This window comes from Uloborus diversus, chromosome 6 (assembly GCF_026930045.1).
Source record: "Uloborus diversus isolate 005 chromosome 6, Udiv.v.3.1, whole genome shotgun sequence".
NCBI classification, from domain to species: domain Eukaryota; kingdom Metazoa; phylum Arthropoda; class Arachnida; order Araneae; family Uloboridae; genus Uloborus; species Uloborus diversus.
The window spans coordinates 53,399,810-53,419,629 of NC_072736.1; the positions used below are offsets into that span (position 1 = coordinate 53,399,810).

Below are 19,820 nucleotides of genomic sequence, written 5' to 3' on the forward strand. Positions count from 1 at the left end.
CTCGCACTTAAATTTTGATGCAATCCCCCCCCCCTTGTATGTTAAAATACTGTGTAACTTTAATGCAAGTTGTGGTACGATAATATAATTTGCATATAGATCAAAAAACGTTTAATAATACTTTTTTGCAAAAATGCTTAAACCAATATCCTAAGTGAAGAATTTATTTTCCTTCTCCATAAAACAAACAAGCATAACTTTAAGTCCCGAAACTATGTTTCTGCTTACTGTGCGATCCAAATGTACAGGATGCGACAAAAAAAGAAAACGGGCAAGCAATTTTTCATGAAACTTTATTAAAAATAAATAAATTAACAAAATACAAAAAGCAATAATGTGAGAAGACTTTCAGCAATCAATAAATTTAATTGGTTTCAAACTGGCAGCCTTTTGCAGTAATACAGAGATGCAGGGATCAAAGTCGTCCTACATTTCCTATAAATCCTATATTTTTCAAAAAAGGTCAAAAACCATCCTATATTTCCTATAACTCCTATATTTCCCAAACAAAATCCTATATTTTTGGTACCCCAGAGGAACTCTACACCTTATGCATAACAAGTTATGTGACCTTTCATTGAAAGTTATGCCATGCTTCATGAAAAAACAAGCTCTTAAAGGGAAAACTAGTGAAAATTTACTAAGTGGAAAAATATAAGAGGGTGTGTAAGTTGAGAAAACATTTTTTTTTTTTTTTGTGGATACACTCTAATGTACATTAATGACAAAGATATTCCTAAGAATGTAGCAGATAACCCCGTCAATAAGTATTGAAATTTTATCTTTAACCTGAAGGATGAAAAGCTGCACTAACCTAATTTGACCAAACTTGTTAAAGCTGTCCTGAATTTCTCTTATGGCCAAAAGGAGAGAGGCTTAATAAAAGAATTGTGGCTAGTGACAAACCAAACATGAGTTTAGACACAATTGTTGCTCTCATAGTGATAAAAAACTTGGTAAAACACTGGAAAATATTGATGTAAATTTTAAAATATTACACATTTGTGCAAAGCAGCACACTTGAAATATAAGGAACATAAAGAAAAAAAACTCTGGAAGAAATAAGAAGGAAAAAAGGGGAATACGAAATTAAACATTAGGACTCAAATGTAAATGCATAATTGACATTGAGACTGGGCAAGCCGCAATACACGCTGTTAATAAAAAAAATAATTAAAAGCTGCTTTAAAAAAGTCACGCAGTTCTACGTAATTTGTTGCTAAACCATTTTGATTTTTTATTGAAATAAATTGTTATTTCCCATAATATTATCATTGTTTTTATTTATTTTTTATGTGTGAAATTTAAATTTTCATATTCGGACAGTTAAGAATCAATATGGCAACAATTTTTGTATACATATTTATCAGTGGCACTAAAAGGTAACTTTTTTATGAAGTGTATGCAAAATTTAATCATTTTTTGGCGTCCTAGAAATCCTGTATTTTTTAAAAATATGTCCTATATTTTTTTCCAAAAAATGTCCTATATTTTGTCAGTTGGTCACTTTGATCCCTGGAGATGCAACTGCTTATTGAAATTTTCATTCAAGGGCCGCAAATCCTTTAATCAATCCTATAAAGCAATTGGTTTAGAGAGTTCAAACTTTTGTGTAGTTTAGGGTAGACCTTTGACTCTAGGCCATACAGTGTAATAAATGAGATTGAGTTCTAGCGAGTAGAGAGCCCCCTCAAAAGATCATATCATGTCAAAAACAATGCGCCTTACACCACTCTTGTCTTTTTGGCCATATGAATTGGTGTGGAGTATAAGGAAAATGTTCAGTCTACATTGCTGAAGTACTCTTAAGCCCACAGAAGTACAATAACTTCTAAAATGTCCTTCTGGTTTACTTTTTGATTCATTTTACGGCCCTCATCCACAAAAAACTAGAGATTTTTTGTCGCTTGTGCTGATTCCATCACAAACCAATCCTGACTTCGGATTTTGGCAATATTTAACATTTTCTAAGGTGCTTGGCGTGTCTACACACCAAATCCTATTGTTCTGGGGAATCTGAGCTGGTTGAACGGTAAATCAGTGAAAGTTATCGCTTCCAAGGTGGACTTGCCGTCCGTCTCAAACGTTTCTGGCATCTTGAGTCATACGAATGCCTAAATTTTTTATAACTTGTAAAACTTCTGTTTGAGCTGTTTTTTCCCTTAGTCGCACTTATCGGTTGCAAATTCTTGCCTTACAAACGACTTCTCTCGTGGAAGCCCAAGGATTTCAGTGAACTTACTTTTGGATAACCTGATGATTAACTGAAATGTTCCCTGTTCGTTTTTGTACAAATTCCGGACATCGAATATCATTTCCAAGCCACTTGAAACGGCATGTTTCAGCAATGAAACCCCCGTCATGCCTTGACGGGCGACTTTCTAGTAATCTTATAATACCGATGAAATATCAATAAACATAATTTATTTAATGTTTGTTAGAATTATTTAATTTATTTGATTGTTTTTTCGTACGTACATTTGAAAGTAAACACATTTGCATATTCTTTCTTATATATTTAAAGTGAAAAGTATCACTGTAAACCGTGAACTGTAAAATTCTGAAATATTATTATTACTATTTTTTTTTATTTTTAAGACGGTTATGCCGTTAATTTTGTTAACTACAAAGCTAGTAGCCATGAAATTCATGTTGTACACTATAACATACTCTATAAAAGATTTGCTTTTAAATAAATGTCTTCTGATCTCAACAGACGGAAATTGTTATTTAGATATCATGGTGGATGAAGTTATAAACGCTATTAGCGGTAATATAATCTACAATGTTGAAATTAAATTATTGAATGAAATATTTATATAATATATTGGTTTGAAATAATTGATTATGAAACTCAAACTTTTTAAAAATAATGTAGGCACAGTAATATATTCCTAGCATATTGCGTTATAATGATTCTGATACGAAATAGAATAATTTGTAACCTATGTTGAATATTTCAGGCAACTACTTTTTCACATTAAAAAAAAATGTTTTAAACCTAATTCTCTTCTTTCTTTGAGACTCCATAAAACTGGGAGAGGTAAATCCCTTCACATCCAAACAATCATGCGCGGAAACTTAACACACATTTGAAAGAAATCACTTAAGTCTTTCGGAAACGATTTTTAAATTACCATCTGAAAGCGATTTCGAAAATGTCACTGAGAGTAAAGAAGTCTGCTTTTTCGCCAAAGCCTGTATACAATTTGTCATCTTTTAAATATTCATGAGGTTTCGGAAAGTTTCAAGCATCAAATTATGGGAATTGAGATTGTCTCGCAGAAGAACAAAATGTGATTCACTTTTTTTTTTGACATCAATGATGTATCATACTCCGCCTGAAGTAAAGGAAAAGAAAAAAAAAACGTTGATACGTAGAATTGAGAAGTGAAATGAAGTCGTTTAGAAAAGTGTTAGAATTACATCGAAATAATCGAAACGGAATGAAAAAGGTGTCACATTTTTGCGCGGAGGTAATGATTTTGGGATCGTGCGCAGCATCAAACTAAGTCAGTTCAATGACAGTACGGATTAATTGTTTTTTCTTTTTTTTTTGAGCAATCACGATTGCTTATTGCTTTCATTTGACTGTTTTGATGTGCTATCATTTTATTTTCACGCCAGCAACTTCTGCATCATCACCGTCGACCGACTCCTCACGATGCTGCTCCTATAGCGAAAACCGTCTCCAGGTCGCGTCCATATGCTACACACACGCGCATACATACACAACTACACACACACACACATGCACACACGCGCATACATACACAAGTACACACACACACATACATACACCTACACACACACAAACACATACACACACACACAAACACATAAACACACTCAAACACATACATACGGACACATACAGACACCTACACATACATACAGAGACCTACACATACACACACACCTACACACAACTACCCACACACTAATCACACTCATGCCTACACACAACTACCCACACACTCATCACACTCATGCCTGCACACAGACACAAACACATATGTCTACACACATACACATCCCCCCTCACACAAACACTCATACACACAACTGCCCACACACTCATACCTGCATGCAGACACAAACACACATGCCTACACACATACACATACCCCCCTACACACAAACACACATACCCCACACACACACATAAACACACACGCCTACATACACACACTCGTGATTGCGAAAAACAATATTTGAACTCAAGGTGTCAAAATTCATTTTTTTTTTTTTAAGCAATCAAAAATTGCTTAATGTTTTCATTTGACCGTTGAACGACCTCCGCATCCATCCGCGCTCTTTTATTTTTCGACAAGGGTTCTTCCTCGTCCTGTCCCTCTGGAACATGCTCCTACAACAAGCACCATCTCTAAGTTGCGTCCATATCCTAGACACACACCAAACGCCTAAACATACACACACGTGCCAACATACACGCACATACGTCCACATACGCTCACACACGCCTACATGCATACACACATTCACGCTTACATACATACATACTCACACACACGCCTACATATACACACAAACCTGCGCACACTTAATTTTTTTCCACCAATGCTAGCACGATAAATAATTTTCCTTTGCATGCGTAATATAAACAAAGAGTAGGGAATTATCTATTTGCATAGCGTTACACCAAAGATATTTCCCCATACAGGAGACCAGAGGGACATGCAATATGGGGAGTATGTGACATCACACCTTTTTTCTTTTGTTTTTTTTTTTTTTTTTGAGGAAAATGTTTAGGAAAACGCTTTAATTGATATCACGCATTAATGTAGGGTTCATGAAATTGTAACAGTTTGTGACAAGGGGCAGGAAAGAAGTGACCAGAGGGACATACAATATGGGGAGTATGTGACATCACATCTTTTTTTTTTATGAAAATGTTTATGAAAACGGTATAACTACTTTTCGCCGCATTAAAGATATCCTTCCTCCTTAAGCATATCAAAAAGGTTGAAACTGAAAACCAGTGGGGAAGGAAATTTCTTGTTGGCAAAAAGTTGAGGAGACCCGAAAAACAAAGTGATATGTGACAAAGGGAGCAGGGGAGAAGGTGAAGTGTGAAACTTCGTAACAAAGGGAGGAGGGGTCGAAAATGTTGAAAAAAGAGTGTGACATCATTTATGCGTAGTCCTCAACCATAATCAAATTATAACGACATTTTTTTTTATAAAACTGCCCTATTATTGTGATGCCCAGTGTTTTTAAAAGGACAATTTTTATTGCTGCAAGTAGATTTTGTTCATTTGAGTGTTCGAAATTTAATATTTCTAATTGCAAAGCTTAAGGCAATTTACTCAATGATAGTAGATTTTTTATGAATTACTAGAAGCCCGTCTCGACCTTGTTCGCATTAAAAAGCTATTTATCATGAATAAGTATTATGCAGGTGGTACTTCATTAAAAATTTCATTGTGAGCAAAATTTTTTGTTTCGTTTTTATGAGGTTTAAAACAAACTGATTCACTTCATTTCCTGTGTGATTCATATGTTGGTCTTCTGATTGAGAGAGATCAATATACAATTCCCCCAAAACAATACAATCTTCTCGCAGATTTGATGATGGTAATAGCATAAGAAATTTTCATTTTAAACTGTAATCACTCAATTTGGAAAAGGAAATATGCAGGGACCATGGTGATGCAGGGAATATGAGCAAACTGATCCGATGCTGGGGCTGTAAGAATAATACTCTAAATCATTGTGATTTCATTTGGGAACCATTTAGGCAAATTAAAGTTGCGCAGTAAATTTATAGAGATATCGCCTTTAATTTTAAAAGTATGAAGAGAAGTCTTGAGGAGTTAAGGGAACTAAGGAATTCATGTGGATGATGCACAACGTTGTTGGCAAAAACTAAAGCCCTCTTGCACATCCACGTGTTATTTTTTTATTTTTTTTGACAAAGAGTCTTGGTTTCAGGATAAACATTAAAGATCAAATAATTTACAGAGAATTTTCAAACTGATTTATTTTGTTACAATTTCCTATTCCAGGTTTTTTCCCGTTTCTTACTAATTATCAAAGACTCTAGTCATGCTTACCACTATCTCCACTATCTAGTTAACGGACTCTTATAATTGTTCTTAAGATACGGAGATTGCAAAACGGCTCCTATAAGTAGACGGTTTTAAGCAGAGTTAAAGCATATCTGCCTGCGATCCTTTAGGGTACCACAAGAGAGATTGATGAAAGTCACCATCAAATTCGAAGCTGACAACTGTCATAATTTTGTTTTAATCGTTTCGCCCTTTAAGGGTTCTATCTGTTCCTTTTATAGCCAAGCGGTGGCTCATTTAACATTTGTCCTACATTAGAAGAAAACCTCCTAAAAGATTCTCCCATTTGCCCGTTTTTTCTTCTGGAACATACGGATTCATCCTGGAGGAGATATTCAAAATAGTTTAACTGGGGAATGGTTAGTTTTTCCACAACTAGTAAAGTCCCGGAAGTTCCATAAGAAGCCGTCGCAAAAGCCTGTTAGGCAACTGTGAAATTCGTTAAGTTTTTTTTTTTTTTTTTCCATTTCTACTGGGCATTCCAAGAAACATTAATTTGCGTTCCTAGTTTTCATGTACCAATCTTGTCTTAATAGAATTGTTTTTGTTGTTTATCTGCAGCGGCAGCAAACAAAAGTCTCCTATTGAGTGTCCGCTTGATTGATTTATTTTGCCTTTAATTAGACTTTGGTTTATATCGCTTAACATTAGACGACAATCATAGTATTTCTACTTGATTCATTGCAATAGGTCGTCACGGAGATCTTTTTTAAACGTTTGCCATAAAGCAATAGGATCTAAAAGTTGACATAAAAGGTAAAATGGCTATGAACAATTCTCTGAGTTTAGGAGAGGAGTCAGAAAGTTACATGCATCAACAGAGGATAGTTTTCAAGGAGAGTCGTCCTCTATAAGACCGAGTTGTTTACATGCTGCTTGATAGGTTGGCAGGACTTTTAACTGTCAAAAGACTTTGGAATTATGTTTGACCACGAAAATTTTCTAAATGAAACTTTTAGTAACAAAATTCCTATAGGCCAGTAGGATAAATGTTGTATACTAAGAGGTGTTTCTTTTTCAATCCCTGGATACCTTTCAACCTCTTGCACTCGTTTTTTTCGTAAATGGTAAATCTTGCTTTTTTCACCTCCACACACTTTCACATGCCTTTTCTTTTCTTTTCTTTTTTTTAGCAATTTGTTTCTGATAAGATATTATATCGTTTTAAATTTTAAATACGGTCACCATAAAGAATGTTGCATCAAATAATTTTTTTTTTCCAATTTTGTCAATTTTTCTCATATCGAATGTTCTTTGTTCGTCATTGTTTTAACTCTTAACTTTGAAAGTACGGTAATTATGTGCAATTCCTCTTTCAGCTGAGAATTTTCTAAACCAAATGTACTTAAGTGAGTTATGTTTTTCATTTTGGTTTTTGTATGAATAATAAAACCTTTAAGGATAGCCTGAAATGTATGCAAAATTACAACTTTTAGAAACGTGGATTAATATCATCTATCAGCACTACTTGAATTCCATAAACTAATTTGCCCGAAGCGAATCTCAGTTATAATTCGCTTAGACAAATTTTGAAGCATAAAGATTCTGTGACTCTTAATGTGACTCTTAATGTTTTACTTAGTCCAAGGTTAATAAATTCCAATAAAATGTATCCTCTGCATCTAATAATTGAAGGCTTTTGGCGATTCCTTTGCCGATATCGTAATTTTTGTCTTTCATGCGTTTCCTCCCACAGCATTCAGCGCGTAAATAATTTTTGCTTTCCTGTCATTGGGAATGCGAGACAATTGCCGAGTGTTTTTACGTATATAAGAACCATCAAAAACAACCCGGTTGTAAAAATTTCCCCGACAAGAAAACCTTTAACTCTTCCCCACAAAAAAGAAAGCCTTCATCCTAAACCAAAAGAACCTCAGCGTCTCCTCAGTCGAATCCTTATGCGTCTGCAGCAAATTTTTAAAACGTAAGCTAAGAATCTATATTCTTGTTTGAAGATATTTTATTTGATAAAGAAGTTTTTCAATACACCACCCGAATTAAAATGAGTTTTTGAAAATTATGTGAACTAGACGTATACATACCTATCTAAAAAGCTTTGTTTCTCTCAGTTTTGAGTCCCGTTTAAAAAACAATACTAGAAAACGTTATATAGAAAGCAAAATTGAAAATTGCAAAACTAAAGAGCCAGTATTTATTTAAGAATAAACTTACAAAATTTACTACCATTTTAGCAGTTGAGATATGCTATTCTCAAAATTAGGCTAATGCGTTACCAATTGCATTGGCTACCAAACCAGAATATTGGGAAGATTGTCCAATGTCAACTGGGCCAACGGTTGATGATCCCAAAAGTGCGACAAGAGCAGAGATGACCTCGAGTAGAATTTGAACCAGGAGTTCACAACCAGACAAATCAGGATGGGCAGAAGCAACAGAAGAAGAAAGGTTAGAAATAACGCTCGACAATGCTCCTGAATTTGCAGCACCTGCAGAAGCAAGTGTAGAAACAGCTGAGGAAACTCTAGATGAAGATGCAGGTGATTGAAGTCGAGAAACTGAGGAAGATGCTGCTGCTGCTGCAGAAGCTGCACCCGAACCGTAGCCTCCTTGTCCTTGGCCTTGTCCGCCTGAGCCGTATCCACCTTGCGCACCTTGTCCTCCCGAGCCTCCTGCTGCTGCTGCTGCTGCAGCGGCTGCTCCAGATCCGTAGCCTCCTTGTCCTTGGCCTTGTCCGCCTGAGCCGTATCCACCTTGTCCTCCTAAACCTCCTGCTGCGGCTGCTGCTGCAGCGGCTGCTCCAGATCCATAACCACCTTGGCCTTGTCCTTGTCCACCTTGTCCACCTGCTCCAGCTCCACCTTGTCCTCCCGAGCCTCCTGCTGCGGCTGCTGCTGCAGCGGCTGCTCCAGATCCATAACCTCCTTGTCCTTGGCCTTGTCCGACTGAGCCGTATCCACCTTGGGCACCTTGTCCTCCCGAGCCTCCTGCTGCTGCTGCTGCTGCAGCGGCTGCTCCAGATCCGTAGCCTCCTTGGCCTTGTCCGCCTGAGCCGTATCCACCTTGGCCACCTTGTCCTCCCGAGCCTCCTGCTGCTGCTGCTGCTGCAGCGGCTGCTCCGGATCCGTAGCCTCCTTGGCCTTGTCCGCCTGAGCCGTATCCACCTTGGCCACCTTGTCCTCCCGAGCCTCCTGCTGCTGCTGCTGCAGCGGCTGCTCCAGATCCGTAGCCTCCTTGTCCTTGGCCTTGTCCGCCTGAGCCGTATCCACCTTGGCCACCTTGTCCTCCCGAGCCTCCTGCTGCTGCTGCTGCTGCAGCGGCTGCTCCAGATCCGTAGCCTCCTTGGCCTTGTCCGCCTGAGCCGTATCCACCTTGGCCACCTTGTCCTCCCGAGCCTCCTGCTGCTGCTGCTGCTGCAGCGGCTGCTCCAGATCCGTAGCCTCCTTGTCCTTGGCCTTGTCCGCCTGAGCCGTATCCACCTTGGCCACCTTGTCCTCCCGAGCCTCCTGCTGCTGCTGCTGCTGCAGCGGCTGCTCCAGATCCGTAGCCTCCTTGTCCTTGTCCGCCTGAGCCGTATCCAACTTGGCCACCTTGTCCTCCCGAACCACCTGCTGCGGCTGCTGCTGCAGCGGCAGCTCCAGATCCATAGCCTCCTTGTCCTTGGCCTTGTCCGCCCGAGCCGTATCCACCTTGGCCACCTTGTCCTCCCGAACCTCCTGCGGCGGCTGCTGCTGCAGCGGCAGCTCCAGATCCATAGCCTCCTTGTCCTTGGCCTTGTCTACCTGCGCCGTATCCACCTTGGGCACCTTGTCCTCCCGAGCCTCCTGCTGCTGCTGCTGCTGCAGCGGCTGCTCCAGATCCGTAGCCTCCTTGTCCTTGGCCTTGTCCGCCTGAGCCGTATCCACCTTGGCCACCTTGTCCTCCCGAGCCTCCTGCTGCTGCTGCCGCAGCGGCTGCTCCAGATCCGTAGCCTCCTTGTCCTTGGCCTTGTCCGCCTGAGCCGTATCCACCTTGGCCACCTTGTCCTCCCGAGCCTCCTGCTGCTGCTGCTGCTGCAGCGGCTGCTCCAGATCCGTAGCCTCCTTGGCCTTGTCCGCTTGAGCCGTATCCACCTTGGACACCTTGTCCTCCCGAGCCTCCTGCTGCTGCTGCTGCTGCAGCGGCTGCTCCAGATCCGTAGCCTCCTTGGCCTTGTCCACCTGAGCCGTATCCACCTTGGCCACCTTGTCCTCCCGAGCCTCCTGCTGCTGCTGCTGCTGCAGCAGCGGCTCCAGATCCGTAACCTCCTTGTCCTTGGCCTTGTTCGCCTAAGCCGTATCCACCTTGGCCACCTTGTCCTCCTGAACCTCCTGCTGCGGCTGCTGCTGCAACGGCAGCTCCAGATCCGTAGCCTCCTTGTCCTTGGCCTTGTCCGCCTGAGCCGTATCCACCTTGTCCTCCCGAGCCTCCTGCTGCTGCTGCTGCTGCAGCGGCTGCTCCAGATCCGTAGCCTCCTTGTCCTTGGCCTTGTCTGCCTGAGCCGTATCCACCTTGGCCTCCTTGTCCTCCAGAGCCTCCCGCTGCTGCTGCTGCTGCAGCGGCTGCTCCAGATCCGTAACCTCCTTGTCCTTGGCCTTGTCCACCTGAGCCGTATCCACCTTGGCCACCTTGTCCTCCCGAGCCTCCTGCTGCTGCTGCTGCTGCAGCGGCTCCTCCAGATCCGTAGCCTCCTTGTCCTTGTCCTTGTCCGCCTGAACCGTATCCGCCTTGGCCACCTTGTCCTCCCGAGCCTCCTGCTGCTGCTGCTGCTGCAGCGGCTGCTCCAGATCCGTAGCCTCCTTGGCCTTGTCCGCCTGAGCCGTATCCACCTTGGCCACCTTGTCCTCCCGAGCCTCCTGCTGCTGCTGCTGCTGCAGCGGCTGCTCCAGATCCGTAGCCTCCTTGTCCTTGGCCTTGTCCACCGGAACCGTATCCTCCTTGGCCACCTTGTCCTCCTGAGCCTCCTGCTGCAGCTGCTGCTGCAGCGGCTGCTCCAGATCCGTAGCCTCCTTGGCCTTGTCCGCCTGAGCCGTATCCACCTTGGCCACCTTGTCCTCCCGAGCCTCCTGCTGCTGCTGCTGCTGCAGCGGCTGCTCCAGATCCGTAGCCTCCTTGGCCTTGTCCGCCTGAGCCGTATCCACCTTGGCCACCTTGTCCTCCCGAGCCTCCTGCTGCTGCTGCTGCTGCAGCGGCTGCTCCAGATCCGTAGCCTCCTTGGCCTTGTCCGCCTGAGCCGTATCCACCTTGGCCACCTTGTCCTCCCGAGCCTCCTGCTGCTGCAGCGGCTGCTCCAGATCCGTAGCCTCCTTGTCCTTGGCCTTGTCCGCCTGAACCGTATCCACCTTGGCCACCTTGTCCTCCCGAGCCTCCTGCTGCTGCTGCTGCTGCAGCGGCTGCTCCAGATCCGTAGCCTCCTTGGCCTTGTCCGCCTGAGCCGTATCCACCTTGGCCACCTTGTCCTCCCGAGCCTCCTGCTGCTGCTGCTGCTGCAGCGGCTGCTCCAGATCCGTAGCCTCCTTGTCCTTGGCCTTGTCCGCCTGAACCGTATCCACCTTGGCCACCTTGTCCTCCCGAGCCTCCTGCTGCTGCTGCTGCTGCAGCGGCTGCTCCAGATCCGGTGCCTCCTTGGCCTTGTCCGCCTGAGCCGTATCCACCTTGGCCACCTTGTCCTCCCGAGCCTCCTGCTGCTGCTGCTGCTGCAGCGGCTGCTCCAGATCCGTAGCCTCCTTGGCCTTGTCCGCCTGAGCCGTATCCACCTTGGCCACCTTGTCCTCCCGAGCCTCCTGCTGCTGCTGCTGCTGCAGCGGCTGCTCCAGATCCGTAGCCTCCTTGTCCTTGTCCGCCTGAGCCGTATCCACCTTGGCCACCTTGTCCTCCCGAGCCTCCTGCTGCTGCTGCTGCTGCAGCGGCTGCTCCAGATCCGTAGCCTCCTTGTCCTTGGCCTTGTCCGCCTGAACCGTATCCACCTTGGCCACCTTGTCCTCCCGAGCCTCCTGCTGCTGCTGCAGCGGCTGCTCCAGATCCGTAGCCTCCTTGTCCTTGGCCTTGTCCGCCTGAACCGTATCCGCCTTGGCCACCTTGTCCTCCCGAGCCTCCTGCTGCTGCTGCTGCTGCTGCTGCAGCGGCTGCTCCAGATCCGTAGCCTCCTTGGCCTTGTCCGCCTGAGCCGTATCCACCTTGGCCACCTTGTCCTCCCGCGCCTCCTGCTGCTGCTGCTGCTGCAGCGGCTGCTCCAGATCCGTAGCCTCCTTGTCCTTGGCCTTGTCCGCCTGAACCGTATCCACCTTGGCCACCTTGTCCTCCCGAGCCTCCTGCTGCTGCAGCGGCTGCTCCAGATCCGGTGCCTCCTTGGCCTTGTCCTGCTCCAGATCCGTAGCCGTGGCCATCCACCTGCTGCTGGCCACCTGAACCGTATTGTGCTGCCTCCAGATCCGTAGCCTCCTTGGCCTTGTCCGCCCTGCTCCAGATCCGTAGCCTCCTTGTCCTTGGCCTTGTCCGCCTGAACCGTATCCACCTTGGCCACCTTGTCCTCCCGAGCCTCCTGCTGCTGCAGCGGCTGCTCCAGATCCGGTGCCTCCTTGGCCTTGTCCGCCTGAGCCGTATCCACCTTCCTCCTCCCGAGCCTCCTGCTGCTGCTGCTGCAGCAGCTGCTCCAGATCCGTAGCCTCCTTGTCCTTGGCCTTGTCCACCTGAGCCGTATCCACCTTGGCCACCTTGTCCTCCCGAGACTCCTGCTGCTGCTGCTGCTGCAGCGGCTGCTCCAGATCCGTAGCCTCCTTGTCCTTGGCCTTGTCCGCCTGAGCCGTATCCACCTTGGCCACCTTGTCCTCCCGAGCCTCCTGCTGCTGCTGCAGCGGCTGCTCCAGATCCGTAGCCTCCTTGTCCTTGGCCTTGTCCGCCTGAACCGTATCCGCCTTGTCCACCTTGTCCTCCCGAGCCTCCTGCTGCTGCTGCTGCTGCAGCGGCTGCTCCAGATCCGTAGCCTCCTTGGCCTTGTCCGCCTGAGCCGTATCCACCTTGGCCACCTTGTCCTCCCGAGCCTCCTGCTGCTGCTGCTGCTGCAGCGGCTGCTCCAGATCCGTAGCCTCCTTGTCCTTGGCCTTGTCCGCCTGAACCGTATCCACCTTGGCCACCTTGTCCTCCCGAGCCTCCTGCTGCTGCTGCTGCTGCAGCGGCTGCTCCAGATCCGTAGCCTCCTTGGCCTTGTCCGCCTGAGCCGTATCCACCTTGACCACCTTGTCCTCGAGAGCCTCCTGCTGCTGCTGCTGCTGCAGCGGCTGCTCCAGATCCGTAGCCTCCTTGTCCTTGGCCTTGTCCGCCTGAACCGTATCCACCTTGGCCACCTTGTCCTCCCGAGCCTCCTGCTGCTGCTGCTGCTGCAGCGGCTGCTCCAGATCCGTAGCCTCCTTGGCCTTGTCCGCCTGAGCCGTATCCACCTTGGCCACCTTGTCCTCCCGAGCCTCCTGCTGCTGCTGCTGCAGCGGCTGCTCCAGATCCGTAGCCTCCTTGTCCTTGGCCTTGTCCACCTGAGCCGTATCCACCTTGGCCACCTTGTCCTCCCGAGCCTCCTGCTGCTGCTGCTGCTGCAGCGGCTGCTCCAGATCCGTAGCCTCCTTGTCCTTGGCCTTGTGCGCCTGAGCCGTATCCACCTTGGCCACCTTGTCCTCCAGAGCCTCCTGCTGCTGCTGCTGCTGCAGCGGCTGCTCCAGATCCGTAGCCTCCTTGGCCTTGTCCGCCTGAACCGTATCCACCTTGGCCACGTTGTCCTCCCGAGCCTCCTGCTGCTGCTGCTGCTGCTGCAGCGGCTGCTCCAGATCCGTAGCCTCCTTGGCCTTGTCCGCCTGAGCCGTATCCACCTTGGCCACCTTGTCCTCCCGAGCCTCCTGCTGCTGCTGCTGCTGCAGCGGCTGCTCCAGATCCGTAGCCTCCTTGGCCTTGTCCGCCTGAGCGTATCCACCTTGGCCACCTTGTCCTCCCGAGCCTCCTGCTGCTGCTGCTGCTGCAGCGGCTGCTCCAGATCCGTAGCCTCCTTGTCCTTGGCCTTGTGCGCCTGAGCCGTATCCACCTTGGCCACCTTGTCTTCCCGAGCCTCCTGCTGCTGCTGCTGCTGCAGCGGCTGCTCCAGATCCGTAGCCTCCTTGGCCTTGTCCGCCTGAACCGTATCCACCTTGGCCACGTTGTCCTCCCGAGCCTCCTGCTGCTGCTGCTGCAGCTGCAGCGGCTGCTCCAGATCCGTAGCCTCCTTGGCCTTGTCCGCCTGAGCCGTATCCACCTTGGTCACCTTGTCCTCCCGAGCCTCCTGCTGCTGCTGCTGCTGCAGCGGCTGCTCCAGATCCGTAGCCTCCTTGGCCTTGTCCGCCTGAGCCGTATCCACCTTGGCCACCTTGTCCTCCCGAGCCTCCTGCTGCTGCTGCTGCTGCAGCGGCTGCTCCAGATCCGTAGCCTCCTTGTCCTTGGCCTTGTCTGCCTGAGCCGTATCCACCTTGGCCTCCTTGTCCTCCAGAGCCTCCTGCTGCTGCTGCTGCTGCAGCGGCTGCTCCAGATCCGTAACCTCCTTGTCCTTGGCCTTGTCCGCCTGAGCCGTATCCACCTTGGTCACCTTGTCCTCTTGAGCCTCCTGCTGCTGCTGCTGCTGCAGCGGCAGCTCCAGATCCGTAGCCTCCTTGTCCTTGGCCTTGTCCGCCTAAGCCGTATCCACCTTGGCCACCTTGTCCTCCCGAACCTCCTGCTGCTGCTGCTGCTGCTGCAGCGGCTGCTCCAGATCCGTAGCCTCCTTGGCCTTGTCCGCCTGATCCGTATCCACCTTGGCCACCTTGTCCTCCCGAGCCTCCTGCTGCTGCTGCTGCTGCAGCGGCTGCTCCAGATCCGTAGCCTCCTTGTCCTTGGCCTTGTCTGCCTGAACCGTATCCACCTTGGCCACCTTGTCCTCCCGAGCCTCCTGCTGCTGCTGCTGCAGCGGCTGCTCCAGATCCGAGGCCTCCTTGTCCTTGTCCTTGTCCAGCTGCTCCAGCTCCACCTTGTCCCCCCGAGCCTCCTGCTGCGGCTGCTGCTGCAGCGGCTGCTCCAGATCCATAACCTCCTTGTCCCTGGCCTTGTCCGCCTGAGCCGTATCCACCTTGGCCACCTTGTCCTCCCGAGCCTCCTGCTGCTGCTGCTGCTGCTGCAGCGGCTGCTCCAGATCCGTAGCCTCCTTGTCTTTGGCCTTGTCCGCCTGCTCCGTATCCACCTTGGCCACCTCGTCCTCCCGAGCCTCCTGCTGCTGCTGCTGCTGCAGCGGCTCCTCCAGACCCGTAGCCTCTTTGTCCTTGGCCTTGTCCACCTGAGCCGTATCCACCTTGGCCACCTTGTCCTCCCGAGCCTCCTGCTGCTGCTGCTGCAGCGGCTGCTCCAGATCCGTAGCCTCCTTGGCCTTGTCCGCCTGAGCCGTATCCACCTTGGCCACCTTGTCCTCCCGAGCCTCCTGCTGCGGCTGCTGCTGCGGCGGCAGCTCCAGATCCATAATTTCCTTGTCCTTGGCCTTGTCCGCCTGAGCCGTATCCACCTTGGGCACCTTGTCCTCCCGAGCCTCCTGCTGCTGCTGCTGCTGCAGCGGCTGCTCCAGATCCGTAGCCTCCTTGACCTTGTCCGCCTGATCCGTATCCACTTTGGCCACCTTGTCCTCCCGAGCCTCCTGCTGCTGCTGCTGCTGCAGCGGCTGCTCCAGATCCGTAGCCTCCTTGTCCTTGGCCTTGTCCGCCTGAGCCGTATCCACCTTGGGCACCTTGTCCTCCCGAGCCTCCTGCTGCTGCTGCTGCAGCGGCTGCTCCAGATCCGAGGCCTCCTTGTCCTTGTCCTTGTCCGCCTGAGCCGTATCCACCTTGAGCACCTTGTCCTCCCGAGCCTCCTGCTGCGGCTGCTGCTGCAGCGGCAGCTCCAGATCCATAGCCTCCTTGTCCTTGGCCTTGTCCGCCTGAGCCGTATCCACCTTGGGCACCTTGTCCTCCCGAGCCTCCTGCTGCGGCTGCTGCTGCAGCGGCAGCTCCAGATCCATAGCCTCCTTGGTCTTGTCCGCCTGAGCCGTATCCACCTTGGCCACCTTGTCCTCCCGAGCCTCCTGCTGCTGCTGCTGCTGCAGCGGCTGCTCCAGATCCGTAGCCTCCTTGTCCTTGGCCTTGTCTGCCTGAACCGTATCCACCTTGGCCACCTTGTCCTCCCGAGCCTCCTGCTGCTGCTGCTGCAGCGGCTGCTCCAGATCCGAGGCCTCCTTGTCCTTGTCCTTGTCCGCCCGAGCCGTATCCACCTTGGGCCCCTTGTCCTCCCGAGCCTCCTGCTGCTGCTGCTGCTGCAGCGGCAGCTCCAGATCCATAGCCTCCTTGTCCTTGGCCTTGTCCGCCTGAGCCGTATTCACCTTGGGCACCTTGTCCTCCCGAGCCTCCTGCTGCGGCTGCTGCTGCAGCGGCAGCTCCAGATCCATAGCCTCCTTGGCCTTGTCCGCCTGAGCCGTATCCACCTTGGCCACCTTGTCCTCCCGAGCCTCCTGCTGCTGCTGCTGCTGCAGCGGCTGCTCCAGATCCGTAGCCTCCTTGTCCTTGGCCTTGTCCGCCTGAGCCGTATCCACCTTGGGCACCTTGTCCTCCCGAGCCTCCTGCTGCTGCTGCAGCGGCTGCTCCAGATCCGTAGCCTCCTTGTCCTTGGCCTTGTCCGCCTGAACCGTATCCGCCTTGGCCACCTTGTCCTCCCGAGCCTCCTGCTGCTGCTGCTGCAGCGGCTGCTCCAGATCCGTAGCCTCCTTGGCCTTGTCCGCCTGAGCCGTATCCACCTTGGCCACCTTGTCCTCCCGAGCCTCCTGCTGCTGCTGCTGCTGCAGCGGCTGCTCCAGATCCGTAGCCTCCTTGTCCTTGGCCTTGTCCGCCTGAACCGTATCCACCTTGGCCACCTTGTCCTCCCGAGCCTCCTGCTGCTGCTGCTGCTGCAGCGGCTGCTCCAGATCCGGTGCCTCCTTGGCCTTGTCCGCCTGAGCCGTATCCACCTTGGCCACCTTGTCCTTCCGAGCCTCCTGCTGCTGCTGCGGCTGCAGCGGATGCTCCAGATCCATAACCTTGTTGACCTTGTCCTTGTCCGCTTTGTCCACCTCTTCCTCCAAGGCCTCCTGCGGCTGCTGATGCTGCTGCAGCTGCACTAGATCCATAGCCTCCTTGTCCTTGTCCTCCTTGCTGAGTTTGTCCTCCGTAACCTTGACCAGCAGATGAAGCTGCTGCAGCAGATGCTGCTGCACCTGAACTGTAACCTCCTTGCTGACTGTAGCCACCTCCGCCGGACCCATAACCACCTGCTGACGCTGATGCTGAAGCTCCTCCTCCAACTTCATTTGCGTTGGCCTGGGCAAACATAACAATCAGTTGTCTGATTTCATTGATGAATTGACCATCTACATACCCAGTTGTTTGAAGAAAGGCTTGTGACAGAGCATCAGCAATAGCATTCGTTTTTAGATCAAGTGCCAATCCATCTTGCTCAGTAACTGCAATTTCTGCTACTGACGAAGCGAAAGCCATGTTAAGAGCTTGCAATTTAGATTTTGAACTTTTATTGGATCTTGCCATTTTTTCCATTGCTGCCATTACAATCTCTCCGATAGATTGCATGTCATCCACTTCTGACGCACTAAATGCATTGGAGTAAGCTACAGCATTGCCGAAAGCACCAATAAATTGCTCAGCTAAGGCTGCATTAGACCACGGGCTGTTGCCCTGTGCTAGGATAGCTGGACTGCAAAATAGCAGGGCCAACAAAGGAAACGCAAGTCGAGCAGACCAAACCATTTTGCTTGCTTGGGATGTTCCCGACTGAATGATTTCTCCAGCAAAAGGTTTCTGTATTTATAGTGCCTAGTTTCGTGAGGCATCGACAGGTTGAAAAACATTCCGTCAGGCCTCAAACATTTGCTGTATGCAGATTAGGAATGCGCGTGATCTAGATTAGATGACGTTCACACTTTGATTACACACCTTTTGCACCTGTCAATGATATTATTAACATTTTATCCTGATTAACTGATCAGAAATTTGGAAAAAGAGAAAGACAAAAAATAATACTCTTATTTTGTTGAGCGAAATGATATGTTACAATTTAATAACACTTTGCTTCAAAAAAATGCCTTCGAAATACTTCTGATATTATTCTTTTTTATTCTTAATTGACATGACAATCTGAATCCAAATATGACCACCGTATTTCCGCAACACGTCCCATTTTAGAATTCCCACCCCCTCCCTTTTTTTTAGTTTAAACAGTTTTTTCGTCATAGCATTATATTCGTCATTAATACTCTTTTAAGGGACTATAGAGCAGCAAAGTTCTGTAGCATTTGCATTTGGAGCAAGTTGGTGGCGTTAACCCTTATCATGGGAATATTGGGTCGTTTCCAAAATTTTAAAAGTATTTTTTTCTGAAAGAACATGCTTAAAAATATAGGATCTAACCATTTTTTAAAGAATTTGTTTAAGTTTAATAAGTTTAATAAATTACTTAAATCGATGCGCTTTCATTGTTTACATTTCTTGCCGATGACACCACAAATGATGAAATGCTATTCTGTGTTGCCATTCACAAAGCAAAATATTTAATTCGCAACTTTACTCACGTGTAATGTCAACGATATGGTTGATAGCAAGCGTAGAGCGCAATTTTAATTCGCTGCTTGATTATCATTACGTGGAAACGCGGTACAAATATGCGCCAAAGAGCATCACTTGTGACGTCATCAAGACCACGCCTTGTTTGAAAAATTAGACAGTTTAAAAAACTAGTTAAAAAATATCTGTTGGGAAAATGAAAGAATTTTCTTGGTCCATGTTTTTTTTTTTTTTTTTTTTTTGCTTACGCTATCACTTTCAGTGACTAAAAGTACTACATTTGACTGAAGGGAACAACCCCATTCCCCCCTTAAACATTTAAAAAATGATTCAAACCAATTTTTTTTTCTAGGGGTTTTTTTTTACAAATTTTTTACTTTTTTTTCGGCATAAAACCAGAGAATGGATCTCACTTCTATGAGCCCCATGTCTCAAAAAAAAAAAAAAAATTACATTGTAAAAAAAGATAAAACTAATATAATGGAAGCGTCGCATTTTTCATCGTCAGAGTCGCATCGTAGATCTTTAGCAAAGAACTTTCCCGTTTTATTAAACTTACTTCCCGAAACATATTTGTGATTAAAATGAATTTAAAAATGCTTATAAAGTAGCATTAATATGTCTATTTATATTTCTGGGGTAGTGAAAAATTATGGAGGCATTGCATCCCCAGAAATATAAATATTCATTAATGCTATATTATAAGCACACTTAACATCATTTTTATATAAATTTTCTATGTGAATTAAGTTGAATAATAAAGGAAGGTTCATTACTGAGAAGATCTGTGATGCGGCTTAAATATGCAAAATATGATGATTCCAATAGTTTTTTTTTTTTTTTTTTGAAGTGTTAACTTTTTTTGGGAGGGTAAACCAATTTGGGACATAACGCGCGTAACGGGGTAAATTTAATTATAATATAGAATGCTAGGAACCCAGGATATGCGTAACCATGAAGACGCGGGCATCGCAAACCGAATCGCGATCCAGTGGGCGTAGGTTCGAGTCAGCCATGAGGCAAGTCTCGAGCGTACTTTTCGGAGAAAATCCTAAACGTTGCTAAAAATGAATTAAGAAAAAAAACAATATACCTACGCATCATTGTCGTATTCTCTTATAAATTAACCAATAATCCT

The 19,820-nt window shown here is 47.8% G+C and overlaps 1 protein-coding gene across 1 annotated transcript; it reads right to left on the reverse strand.

Annotated features, from left to right (window-relative positions):
- Nucleotides 1–8,221: 8,221 nt before the first annotated feature.
- LOC129223990 (fibroin heavy chain-like) lies at nt 8,222–17,893 on the reverse strand. The gene is given in 5 exon segments (XM_054858382.1): nt 8,222–12,427; nt 12,492–12,529; nt 12,531–12,679; nt 12,681–14,014; nt 14,017–17,893. Coding segments are annotated over 5 exon segments (9,492 nt in total). The 5' UTR covers nt 17,870–17,893; the 3' UTR covers nt 8,222–8,309.
- Nucleotides 17,894–19,820: the final 1,927 nt, after the last annotated feature.